The sequence below is a fragment of the Apis mellifera genome, linkage group LG6 (assembly GCF_003254395.2).
Source record: "Apis mellifera strain DH4 linkage group LG6, Amel_HAv3.1, whole genome shotgun sequence".
NCBI lineage: Eukaryota > Metazoa > Arthropoda > Insecta > Hymenoptera > Apidae > Apis > Apis mellifera.
In genome coordinates, this window is record NC_037643.1 from 14,289,506 (window position 1) to 14,302,598 (window position 13,093).

The window sequence follows — 13,093 nt, forward strand, 5'->3', positions numbered from 1 at the left end:
CATATATTATTTCTTAGAAATTTTTATTAGAAACGTATTCTAATTCTCAAGAACGAAATTAAAAATTACAATAATAATACCTATATTATTTCTCTTAAAAATTTTTATCATTCAATCAACAATCTTTTGTATTTAAATTGAACGTGGACGTGAAAATTGTTGAATCGTTTTGTTAAATTCGTATCGCGATATCGATCGAGGCGGCGAAACGGGGACAGGGAAGACGTTCAGTGTGAACGATGATCGGAGTGGAGAGGTATGGGCGCTGGTAGACGTATAAGATCGCGGGGAGGAAGGTTGATCAGCGAGTGCGCGTTTCCCCTCGACACACGCGCCTCTGTGCGCCGAGCAGCCGGATCAACAACCGGACGCCACTTTGCCTTCTTTTGCGTTTCATCTACTGCTGCCTGCCACTCGTCTCGCCTCGCCTCCAGATGCACACTGGATACCGAAAGTATTTTAACCCTATGCCTTGTTATATACGTATATATCGCATCCAGTCCGTATTCTTGCGCGCCAGCCTTCCCTTACATTTCCTAAATTTATGTTTACAAGAAAGGATCGTTAGTAAAAATTTCGATTTTCTTATTGATAAAATTAAAATTAAAATTAGAAAAAAAAAAAGAACTCGAAAAATTGTGAAACGAAAGGAGAAATAATACAGGATATAAGCATTATTTTTTTCTTAAATAAATTTTAATAATTTCTTAGAGCAACTTTGAACTTGATGCAAGGAAATATTCTTTTGCACATCGTATGCGTACGAGAGTGGGGATTCGAACGAATATAGACACCGAGTGGTAACACTTATCTTGGAATTCACTACTTGTATATTTATACTTGTAATTATATATCGTCATTTTATATTAAATTCACTCGATGCACGGTTAATTATCGATACCAATTACCACAAATTTCTCGAATTGAGATTCGTTCGTTTTTTTCTTTTCTTTTAAACGAGATCGTTCGGCACGGCGATCAGCCCTTTTGCGCGCTAGTTGCGCCATTGTTGCGCATGCGCGCTAGAAATTGTTTCCGAGAACGTAACCGACAACTTCTTTGCCCAAGCTGCCGGCAAAGCCAGCTTCGAAACGGAAATAAGAATTCCGTATCGGACCAAAAGAAGTTCAGAGCTCGACCCACGAGAAACCGTGGCACGTGAGCCAGGGAAATAAAAGGTGAGGTTTCACGGAATATCGGCGGTTTAATTACGGGACATGGTCGCAAAGGGGATTAATTCGAATTATACGATTCCACCTTGAATACAATGTTACGCGTCGCGCCTCGTTTTCTCTCCTTTTCTCCACCTTCTCCGTCCCTTTCTCGCGATTCTTCGCGAGAAGGCCAGCGAGTCGAAGACTTTCTTGCGCACTTGCCGTAGAATTTATACGTCTCTATAAGAATATATATACTCTTCGAATATTTTTCAAATATGAAATATTTTTAAAGAGAAATTTATATCGATTTATTGAAAATCATGTATTTTTTCATAAAAATTTCATATCTTAATGTAAATATCGATTCGTAATTATCCACATTTTTAGATACAAATTTGAGATAATCCACGTTACTTATCGCCACTTATCGCTCTCACTTTTTCTTTCCATTTAGGAAAAAACCCCGCTTCGTACAAAAATAATAAGAGAATAATAGGATAATAATGCGTTGAAAAATTTTTTACCCGGAGGAAAATGCCGTTCTTATTCCCTCGGCGTTGCATTAGAACACGATTGGAATTTCTCGCGAAGAAATCGAGGACGTGACGTCGGAGGGATCGGCTGGTCGCGGGCAAACATCTCCAGCTGACGTACGCGCGGGAAGAACACGTGCGTCTTCTCCGCTTCTCGTCTCCGCGCCGCGACGCTTCTTCCATTTGTGTCCGCCGCGCTTCTTTCGGCGCGAACTTGCGCCCGCCAGTATCGTTCGAAACAGCCGCCGCGAAACAGCTCGAAACGGCGACTCGATTTCACCCGCGTTACGTCCTGATCCTTCCAACTTCGACTTTCCCCTCTTCTCCCCCCTCCACTCCGGCGAATTCGCCCGAGCCGAAGAGAAAGGGATAGAAGGGGAAAGGGGGAAAACGGTTTTGCAACGGTTTTTTCGGAAAAAATTGTGTTTCGAAAGATAAAGTAAAAAGATCGAGTGTTGACCAGTGCGAAATTGGAAAAGAAGAAATTTGAAGAAAAATGAAAAATTTATTCTTCTCTTCGATATCGAAATTGTGCATATAAAAAATATACACGTGAATGAGCGGAGTGAAAATTCCTAAGAGCGGAGAGTGGAATCCTGAGCGCGGACAGTTTACATGAGAACGCGCGTTGTTCGCGAATGTACGGACGTTGATTAATTGATCCGCGGTTGATTCGAGTCGGTGTGTATATACACGAGTTGTGAAAAAAAGTGTGGAGCGAAATATTAATTTTCGATCAATAATAGCGTACGATAATTCTTATCGTTCAATTTGTCAAATAAAATACTTGGACGAATGAAAATATTTCAATTTCTATCTTGCTCTTCGAGCAAAGAAATATTTAATCTTCGCCGAGCGGTCGTAACAGTGTTTCAACTTTCTCATAAGCGATGTCGCTTCAGTAGGATATATTAGCCAGCATTTTAAATACTCAGTAGGATATCTTTTATTTTTCACTCGCTCGTTTATTAAGTATACTCGATTTCCAATTCGACGAATGCTCCAAGTTTTCCAAAGAATGATACGCGATCAGTATAAGTAGTCGTACATGCACGATGAAGAAGATAGAATCGAGAGTTTCGCCGCTCGAATATTGAGAGCCATCGGACAATTATTAAAGGAGGCGGCCAGCGTCGAGCGTTGGGTGGGGAGCGAGGGAAGGGGAGGGGAGGGGTGGGGAGGCGCAGTGGAAGGCAAGAGAGGAAAAGATAAAGAACGAATAAAAAACTCGTGGCTGGAACGACGTTTCCTATGTAAGTGAGTACGTGTCTGAAATACGCGAGGAGGATCGGCTACGCAACCGGTCCGCAACGTCGACATTGTTTCGCGTCCTCTGCGCCCCGCCTCGTCAATCCACGCTCCATTACCCCGTGCCTCTTTGAATTTCGATCGTGCTCGAAATCGCATCGGGAAGGGACGGACGCGTGCCTCTCTCCCCGCTCATTTTCCCCTGATATACGCGAATCTGTTTGTTGTTTCAAACCGGTGTTAGTTAGTAGTCCCTCGTTTAGAAAGCGTTTGGAATTTGAGTAGGTGGAGAAGTACTGTCAAGCAAGATTCTTATTTTCTTCGTGAAATATTTTATAGGTCGTCGATGAGAGAAAAGTTTGTTGAAGTTTAATAGAAGATTTTTCATTCGTGAAAATTTATATTTCATGTTTTTTTCTTTTTATAGAAAGCTTTCTAGTCACAAACAGAGAATTTGAATGTTGGAAAAGGGTGTCGCGATTCGATAATATATTTAGATTTTCGAAAAAAGAATTATAGGGTTTTGTAAGGAGATAGTAGATCGATAAATTTACTTATTTAGAATTTGAATATTGGAAAATTGGACGAGTAGGTGGAGAAGTATTGTTGTAAATAAGATTCTTATTCTTCGCGAAGTATTTTACATTCGTCGATGGAAAGTTTATGGAATACGTAATTTAATGGAAGATTTTCAAGCAATTGAATTCTTTTCGTTCCTTTATCTCTAGTCAAAGAGAGACAAAATTTGGAATTTGAATACTTTTTTTTTTTCGAAAAGTTTAAATATTAAATATAAAATTTCGCGACTCGATTAAGTGAAGAGATATTGTTGTAAATAATTATTTCGTGAAAAGTTTATTTAATAAGATTAATTTTCAAGAAAATTTATTTATACTAGTTTTGAAAAAGAAAAAATTTATAAAGGATCTCACGAGGATATAAATAATAAATCGAATTTATTTATTCAAACTCATCTTCTTTTTTCAAAAATTTTAAATTGAAAAAGCTTGTTATAAATAACACCTTATTTCCTCGTATCTTAAAAGTATTTTAAATTTTCATGAATCACGAAGTATATGATTTCATAGGAGATTTTCACTTTATTTTTAGAAGCATATACATCTTCCTTTTTTTTTTCGAAAGACTTGACAAAAGATGTATAAACTAAAATGCGGATAATATCTTATTCCTCGGTATTTTAGATTTTCAAAGGGAAGTGTGTAAAGTTGATGGAAGGATAACTTCAACTAGTTTCGAATTGCTAGTCCATCTTTGAAGACTGGTACACCAAGATGATGTTCTTAAGAAGATTTATATGAATATATATATGTACTTGTTTCAAACAGTCTGCACGCATTCCGCTCACTCCAAAGACGGTCATTCGTTACGAAGTTTGTACAGTTTGTGTATATTTCAAAAGCGTTTAACGTTCGTATCCTTTCCACGCGAATTTGTCGCTCCGCGGTCGATCGATATTTTCGAGGTTACACGGAACGAGCTAACGTTCTAACATCAAAACAACGCGAATTATCTCTTCGTTTAAATTTCAGACGATTTCACGTTTCAGAAAATTGTTTCGAACGAAGTTTCGAATGAAGAAAAAAAAGTAGTCGTCATTGAATTCGAATAAAAAAAGCCTCTGATCTCTGATATAACTGTTTCGTTATATATCGAATTAAACGAATTAAACTCATCGAAGCGTGACGAACTGTTTGTTCATTTGTTGCACAAACTCGGCAAACTGGAAGTTTAAAAATCACAATTATTTTCAAAACGATGTAACGAAAAAAAATATTAACGAAAAATTTCGAGATTAACGGAAGAGCGTTAGTTGACAAGAGTTGGCCGTCGTGTTGCCGCATCTAAGAAGAATCACGATTACTCACGAAAGCCGAACGAACGAAAAAAAAAAGGCCATTCGCGTTTCGAGGGAACCACGAAGATAGAAAGAACCGTTCCTCGAAATTCCATTCGAGCGCACCGGCCACTCAAGAATCCGGTCTCGAGGACGTGTCAAGGAACCCGGAACCCCCTCCCCTCCCCCCTCCTCCTCTGTTGCAATCTCTCGGAATACGGAATCGTTCGATGAAAGATGTCCACTCGGTGAACCGCGAGTCCACGATTGTTTTCCTCTCTCTCTCTGTGTGTGTGGCTGGAAGAGGATCAAGAGAAGGGATATCCTTTGGTTCGAGGAAGGAGTCCTCGAGGAGGGAATTCGAGTTCCGTATACCAGTGGAGGATATAAGACGAGAGGGAGTCGTCCGAGATGTCCAATTGCTGCAGCTGCATCCGTGATTGCACCGCGGACACTTATCAACCGCTGAGCTCGCAGAGATTCGGGTGCAGCCGCGGCAAGGTGCAGAGGGACGGCAGAGAGGCCGTGAGGAGCCCGAGGAACCAGCGTAGAAAGCTTAGCGTGCGATACGACGCGGTTAGGCCGGCTCGAGCTGCAAGGTTAGATAATGTTCGGTTAACGACCGATGCGGGGGATTGGTACGATTGCGAATCACTCGGGTGGGATTTGGCTTTCGAGAAAATTGGCTTGGAAACAGTTGGAATATTTGTTTCTTCGTAACGTGATCAAATTATTGGCTTTTAGAGAAAAAGATTTTTCATCCGTGTTTCTAATTTTGTATGAAATGATATTTAGTGGATTAGATATGGGTTGAAAAGAAAAAAAAGAAAAAAAATGTAAAATCTTATTTTTTTCTTTACTAAAGTACCGATCCTGTTTTCTGTTGCAGGTGAGTGATCGATAAACTTAAGGTAAGATTGAAAACATCATTACATTAATAATATCTCGCGATACGTGTCCCAATTTGCACGATTCCGTCGAAGCGAGAACGAAAAAAGGAAGGGGAAGAGTGAAGGAAAAAATCGAGCCGTCGAATTTTTCGAAATCGTCGCGCGACGCTCTACGGTTTTCGACGACCAGTTCGAAGGATAAACAATAGTGTGACGCTTGCACGCACTGTTGTATGCCAGAGGATACATCGGATATTAATCCGTTGAAAAAGTAACTAGTTAATTAAAATTGTTAAAATGTTCGAATAACATTTATTCGTAACTGTAATTGATCCTACTACAGTTATTTGCGATTATTATTATTGTTATTATTATGTTTTGCAACGATAAATTATTAGCAGAATTAAGTTTATTCGTAGATTCAACTATTAAATTTTGCCCATCATTGGTCGCGAACACAGCTATAGCTGCCACGCTGCTCGGATGCGCGAAGGGTTGAGGTCACGTGAGCGCCTGTCCAGGGAGAGGGGGTAGTCCCATGATTTTTCCACGATCGTGCGGAAGTGGCTGTCAGTTCCGCAGGAACTCTCGCGCGGTTCAGACGTTCGCGATATGTTCCTTGTTCTTTCTCTCTCTTTCTCTCTGTCTTTCTCTTTATGTCTATCTTTCTTCTCTCTCTTACTTCGAAGTTTCCGCTGTGCGTGATCTCGTATCGTTTCGCATTGTCCGTCCGTTTCTGTTTGTCTGGTGTATTTATTCATTTATTTCATAAATTATTCGTAATATAATTTCTTTTATACTATTCTCTTTTATCCTTTCTTTTTTTAGAAGACATTACTCGTCTCGTTTTTCTTTCTCCAGTTGATTATTCTTTCTTATTTTCTATATAATTATAATTGAAACCACGTATGACTGAATATTATAAGTAGTGATTGTGCGCATTGTATATCAATACGTCTTACCTCGAATGTAGTGTTTATAATGATTTATCGAGGCGCAGAGGAGTCGAGCAGTGTGAGAATTGTGTTCGGTTCGAAATGAGTGATTCTATTTCCGCGAGGAATTGATTTCTCGATCCGGCATTCTCACTAATCGCATCGTTGCTTCGTGATGGTTTAACGGTTTAATTTATCTATCGCGAAATTTATTAAAATTGAAGAGATCGAAGATTTTTTTTTTTATCTCACGGTGAATAAGATACTTTTCCTCCTATTAATTATATATACAAATATCGACTTATACTATTATATTTATTTACGAATAATATTAAATATTAAAAATCATTATTGAATTTAACATCTTCGAACAAAATGTTCACAGTTTTTACAAATCTGAAATGATTGGACGAATAACAAAGGACGATCCTTCCTAAAATATATCGTTCAAAACGTAACATTTTGCGATTTCACTCTTACATGCTTTCCACTTAACGCTTTTAAACCCGATACCTTTTTACATTTTTACAACATTCGTTCCATTATTCGTAGACATCGATGACATCGATTTCATTCCATTCCACTTCGTCCATTCTTTTTCGTATCTCTTTAACCACCGGACCGGTCACTGGGGAGGCGAAATAAATGAAATTGCCTCCGCAAGTACTCCGATTAATACTCTCAGCATTGTGCAACTATCTCTGACCCCCGGTAGAAGCGACAAAGCGATTTTCATCGTACAGTCGCTGCAGATTATCTCGCGACAAAAGGGTTTCACCCCTGCAATTTGCCTCGACTCGATGAAAACTTCCTGTCTTTCGAAATTACGAGAAAAATCTCTTCTTCTTTTTCTTCCTCTTTCTCTCTCTCTCTCTCTCTTTCCTCACAACTTCCCTCGACTATATAACGAGGTTGTTACCTTTGCAGCGTTAGTTGGAAATTTTAGACGCTTCCAGCGATAAATATTTCAGAGGATGATATATATTCGTCCGAGGAAGAGTTACTCTATAATATTAACATTGTTAATATTCTCGTATTAATTTGATCTTTTTTTTTCTTTTTCGAGAATTTTTCCATTCCATTCGTTATAGTATAATTACATCAACCAAGTACATTGCGCTAAAAAATAAATAAATAAATAAAAGAATCACGATTTTAAGAAGATAAGATTAGAAGATAAAATAAAAATCGATCGAGCAGATATCCAAACATTTGTTCCATGGTATGCGTAACGATTTCATCGAAGAGAAGAGGTATTCACCGAGGAACGAATCGGCGACGTTTCGTGGAAGCTTCTGCGGTTAAATATGCGTGCGTGGAGATAAAAAGTCGGCGGATAGAATGCAGCGCTTGTTCGGGACGCGCCTCTTTGGCATTTACATTGCGTTCAACGTGGCATGTACTGTTACTTCCACGGGCCTCGGTCATATCATCACGATTCTGGAAACATTTCCTCGTTCCATCACCATACGTATCCTAACCTACGCTTTCAATTTTTTTTTTCATAATCGAAATTTAATAATTCGTTTTCCAAATTTTTTTTCGAAATTTTAATCGAATTGAAAAATTCTCAAGAATTATTTTTTTTTTTTATTGTCAACACTTGCACTCTCGAAAGAGACTTTTGCACTCGAATATATTCGATCGAAATAACCTAAAAAATAAAACGTATAAATATAATAATAAATAAATAAAGTAATAAAAATATAACGTAGATTCAACGTTCACGATATCGATAATCCTGCAAATATTTTCTCTTTCTGAAATTCTTTTTATTTGTTTTTCGACAAAATTTCTCGTGCTAAGACCAAGCGAAGGAAATGCAAATTGAATGAAAATATATATAATGATCTCTTGGTGGCATTCGTGGTGGAAGAGACGCGTATTCTCTGCGAATAATAAGAGTAAGGAACATCTGGTTCTCGTTCGCAAAGGGCCGGGCTACCTAGCTGTCCAAAATGCTTCTTGAACCAGCCTGAGCATTCTTAGTAAGTGGTCTGTGCTCTTTATTTACAGGATATATTTGTATGCGTGTTCTGTCGGCGCGAGCCTCCTCTTGTGCAGCGCAGAAAAGTCAATGGACGCCAGTCTGTCGAATTTACTACCCCCTTTTCCCTTCTTATCTCGTAGATATAAATTCTCTTGTTGAATCTCATTCTTCATAAATATTTTCACGAAATGAAGAACTCTTAAAATTCGATCAATATTCGATGAATCATGAAAACGAGATACTAGTTTCTGTTACTCATTCGCTCTAGAGTTACTCGATCCCATCACTACCGAAGGAACCTATATCCTTCGGTGGAATCGATTATCAAAAAAAGTTTGAAAAAGTATTTCTCAAAGTATTCACGATAATTCTATTCGTCTCGAGAATCATTCCAACTCGATTAAATCGAAGTTTCGTTTCCAATTTACCCTTTTTTCCCTTTTGTTATCTCTTATATTATATTGAAATAAATATGTACATATTTATCTTCCTTCTTTCTCTTATTACTTCCTTTTTTAATTCATTCTTCACTTTCTTAAAATAACGAGAAACGCGTGAACCAGAGGATAATTTAAAAAAAGAAAATTGTCAATTAGTTACCGAATCACTGATAAAGGAAAGATTGTAAGATAAATTGAATCACGAGAGAAAAATAATAATAAACAAAAATTACATTTGTTCGTTTACTCTAGAGTCGCTCGATCCCATCACTAGCGAAATCAACCGCTGGTAATAACATCCGCGGAATCGATTATCCGAAAAAGTTTCGAAAACAAAATTCTCGAAGAATTCCACGATAATTCTATTCATACGGCTAGAGAATTATTCCCCTCTCCTTTCTCCTCTCGAAATCTTGGTTTATTCGCGGTGGAAAACCGCGGCGAATGCAAATCGGGGATCTCGCGGTGGGATAATTTCGCTTGGTTGATTGCGCTCGTTCACGTTGTTTACGCGAGGTGTCCCTATAAATATTCAGCGCCCTCTGCATTTTTCTCTGCCGCGCGATTCGAATCCCGTTAGGGGGATCTCGACGCGAAGGGATCTCGTTAACGAACGCTCCGCTGTGCGATTCGCCTTCCGCGGGACACGTACGCCTAGCCACGAGTGAAAGTGAGAAAAAGGTGCGTGAGTTTACGCGGTGCAGTTTCGTTCGATCCGTCGCGCGCATACCGACGGATCGATCGCCTGATCGACCTCCATTTTGTACGCTGGATACCACGTTCAGGTGAGTTTTATCAATGGGGATTCGATTAATTTTTTTTTTTTTTTGCTCTTTATTTAGAAGATAGTTTATCTCGTGTTCTTGTTTCTTTTCTTTTTCGATAATAAATTGAATCGAATCAGGAAAATTTGTAATTGAAAATATACTTTATGAAGTTTCGAATTATTATTATCTGCTAGTTATTTTTAATTCTTGATAATTTTCTTTATTATATTTGCGATACAACTTGTAGTACACGCTTTCGAAATAGAGTTAGTTAATAATAAGAAGATTATTACGAGACTTTTGAAAAATGTAATTTTTAATACGCATAAATAAAAATTCACGAGGCGTGATTATTATAAATAATCTATAATGATCCAATGTATACTTGTATCAATGATATTATACATTATTTTACGCTTCGTTTCGAAACGATACAAAAACATTCTTAATCGAATTTAAATTGCGCGGGCAGGCGCTGATGAGGAGGGGGAAGGGGAGTTTTATAAACGATTGTTTCGAATTATTCTCTCCTCGATATCGAAACGTGACAGTTAGATAAAATTAAAGAGAGACGAGTATGATCCTAAAAAAAACTGTTCCTAGAAAAGTTTTCCCGATAGATGGCGTCGAGGACAGCACGAACTCTATAAATTCGCTATACGTTCTGAAATAAGGTTCGTCGCCTGTATCTAAATCGTTTTTATCTCGGACGAACGAAATAAACTCGAAAGATGTCTCTACCGTACAGTTAAAGAATTCATGCTTTGACTTATACTTGAACGTTTCTACTACGTTTCTAGGTGAAATTACTTCGTTGCTAAATGTCGCCTCAAAGATACGTTTGATTAATACAATAGATAAAGAACTCATTTCGATCGATCTTTTTTCTTTTACCAATCGAAAAAACATTTCGATTAAAATTATTATAATAATATAATCGAATCGATATTATTCAATTAAAGAACTGTTTTCAAGATTTTCTTTTTTTTTTTTAAATAATATACACCACTTCAAATCACATTTCATCGATCGGTCTCGGACGAAATTCGTTTACGAAGCGATATTCGTCCAAGATAGTGTCCAAGTTATAGATTCGCGTTAATGAACCATCTCGAACGCAACCAGGCTCTCCGATATACCCAAGTTCGAGTTACCGTTGCATGACCGCGGATATTGGCAAGTTTGCGGCTAAGTTTCTAGCCACGGTCTCGATCGCGGTTTAAAAGACGATTAATTCGACTTGCTTGGAGGCAAGTGAACGTTGCTACACGCCTAACGCCGCGAATTCGTTAAACGTTGAGCGCGTGTGTAGGACGAGTTTAACGCCTCGAATGTTCGCCTTTTATCATGCGTAATCTCGATCGTTCGATATTTATTTCAAGTAAGAAAAGAAAGGAAAGAATATCGAATCGAATTGAGAAAAAAGAAATTATTCTCGAATATTTTAATATTTCGCTGATTCTCTTTGATCGAACTCGTGGCCGATAAAATTTTTGAGACAACAATTTTTTGACCAAGTTTCCTCTCTAAATTTATTTTTACTCGTCGCAGAAACGGCTTTTTGACCATTCGGTTAGGCGAGACAATGGCGTAGAATGACAATGGCGTTTAATTGGGCGAACACAAATTTTCGTTCTTGTTGAATATTCACGGATTGTTTCTTTTTTCGCAAACTTAGCTTCCTTGAAAATTATCTCTCGATCTCCGTGTTACGTTTGGTTGTACGTTTTTCGCCAGCTATTTGAACGAGCCTCTCGTCTTTCCAATGACGATCTGCTGCGGCTCGTGGAGAAATTTTTGAATGGCCGTTTGCTCTTCGTTTCGATGGAATGAAAGCGTTCGGTGTGAATCGTAAGAATGGGCGTGGAGAGGGGAGGAGCTCAAGTATGAAAAGGAAGGTGTATACGGGATAAATTTGAGAGAGGATGAGGATGGGAACCTGAGTGAAAGAAAGATCTGTGTCTCTAACAACATAAATAGTAGAATATATAGAATATACGTGAGTGAATAATTTTTCTTGCACGAAATCGTATCGTGTCGATCGATGATCGAAAAATTAAAAATTAATTTCCTTTTTTATGAGAACAACGATGATTTAGATCGAGAAAGTTGAATAGTCGAAGAGAAGAGTTTAATATTTCATTTTTTAAAGTTAAAAGAAAACAGAAGTTAAGTTATTACGAGAATAACGATGATTTAGATCGAGAAAGTTAAAAGTTGAAGAGAAGAGTTTAAATATTTTTTTTTTTACTTAAAAGAAAATAGATCGAACAAATTAAAAGTTATTACGATAACAATGCGATGATTTAGATGGAAAGATTAAAAGTTGAGACAAATTCTGAAGTTAAAAAAAAAAAAAAAAAAGGAATATTTTTTCCATCGAACAGAGTCAATTATCAACAACAAAGAGAAAAGTAAAGATGGAACGTGAAATATCCTTCCCTCGATTTATTTTCCCGTTATGGATCATCGAATTCGCTAAAAGTGAATTCATAAGTGAAAAGTAGGTTCGTTACGTCGCGCCCCCCCACTCCGTCGATTTAATTATCGATTTAAGTCCGGACGGTTTCCACCAATTATTACTATAGCCGGTTGTCGTTATAATTAAAAGAGGTAACCGTGCATGCGCGTGATTAAACGGACGATTGAAGGAAAGTGGAATTTAATTGCAGGGAATTGATTAATGGGTATAGTTACTTGGCCGTTTATCACGGAACATGTGTTTCGTTTGTCATCACTCTTGGCCATTGGACGAGCTTGCTATAATTTGCTCGATAAATAAATATCCGCGCTCTAATTGCCTCAGAGAAAAGAATAATTTCTCTCTTTCTCGCTCCTTTTCCTTTTTTTTATTTATAATAATTTCAGTTTTACGAGGCAAGGAATTATCAGAATTTTGGATAATTTACTCGATAAATAAATATTCCAAAGAATAATTTTATTTATAATATTTTAATTTTACGAGGTGAGGAATTATTAATTTTGGATAATTTATTCGATAAATAAATATTCCAAAGAATAATTTCTTTTTCTTGCTCCTTTTCTTTTTTTATTTATAATAATTTCAATTTTACGAGATAAGGAATTATGAAAATTTTGGATAATTTATTTATTTATAATTTTGGATGAGTTTGTTATAATTTACTCGATAAATAAATATTCTAAAAATTTCTTTTTCTTTTGTTATTTATAATAATTTCAATTTTACGAGGCAAGGAATTATCAGAATTTTGGATAATTTACTCGATAAATAAATATTCCAAAAAATAACTTTTTTT

At 37.3% G+C, this 13,093-nt stretch overlaps 1 protein-coding gene across 11 annotated transcripts in view; it reads left to right on the plus strand.

Moving 5' to 3' along the window:
* LOC408874 overlaps nt 1-13,093 on the plus strand; it is a 229,536-nt gene that overhangs the window by 14,668 nt on the left and 201,775 nt on the right. For 5 of the 11 annotated variants that reach the window (XR_411856.3, XR_411855.3, XR_411854.3 and 2 more), the window contains exon 1: nt 4,799-5,392. The exons of 2 other annotated variants lie outside the window; for them this stretch is intronic. Coding sequence is in view for 5 of the 9 variants with exons in the window: in XM_006570509.3 (XP_006570572.2) it covers nt 5,205-5,392 (188 nt within the window). In the remaining 4 variants the exon portion in view is untranslated. Of the gene's footprint in view, nt 1-4,794; nt 5,393-9,728; nt 9,834-13,093 lie in introns of those variants that run through there. 4 more of the 11 variants (XM_006570521.3, XM_006570510.3, XM_026441153.1 and 1 more) reach the window with 4 other exon arrangements.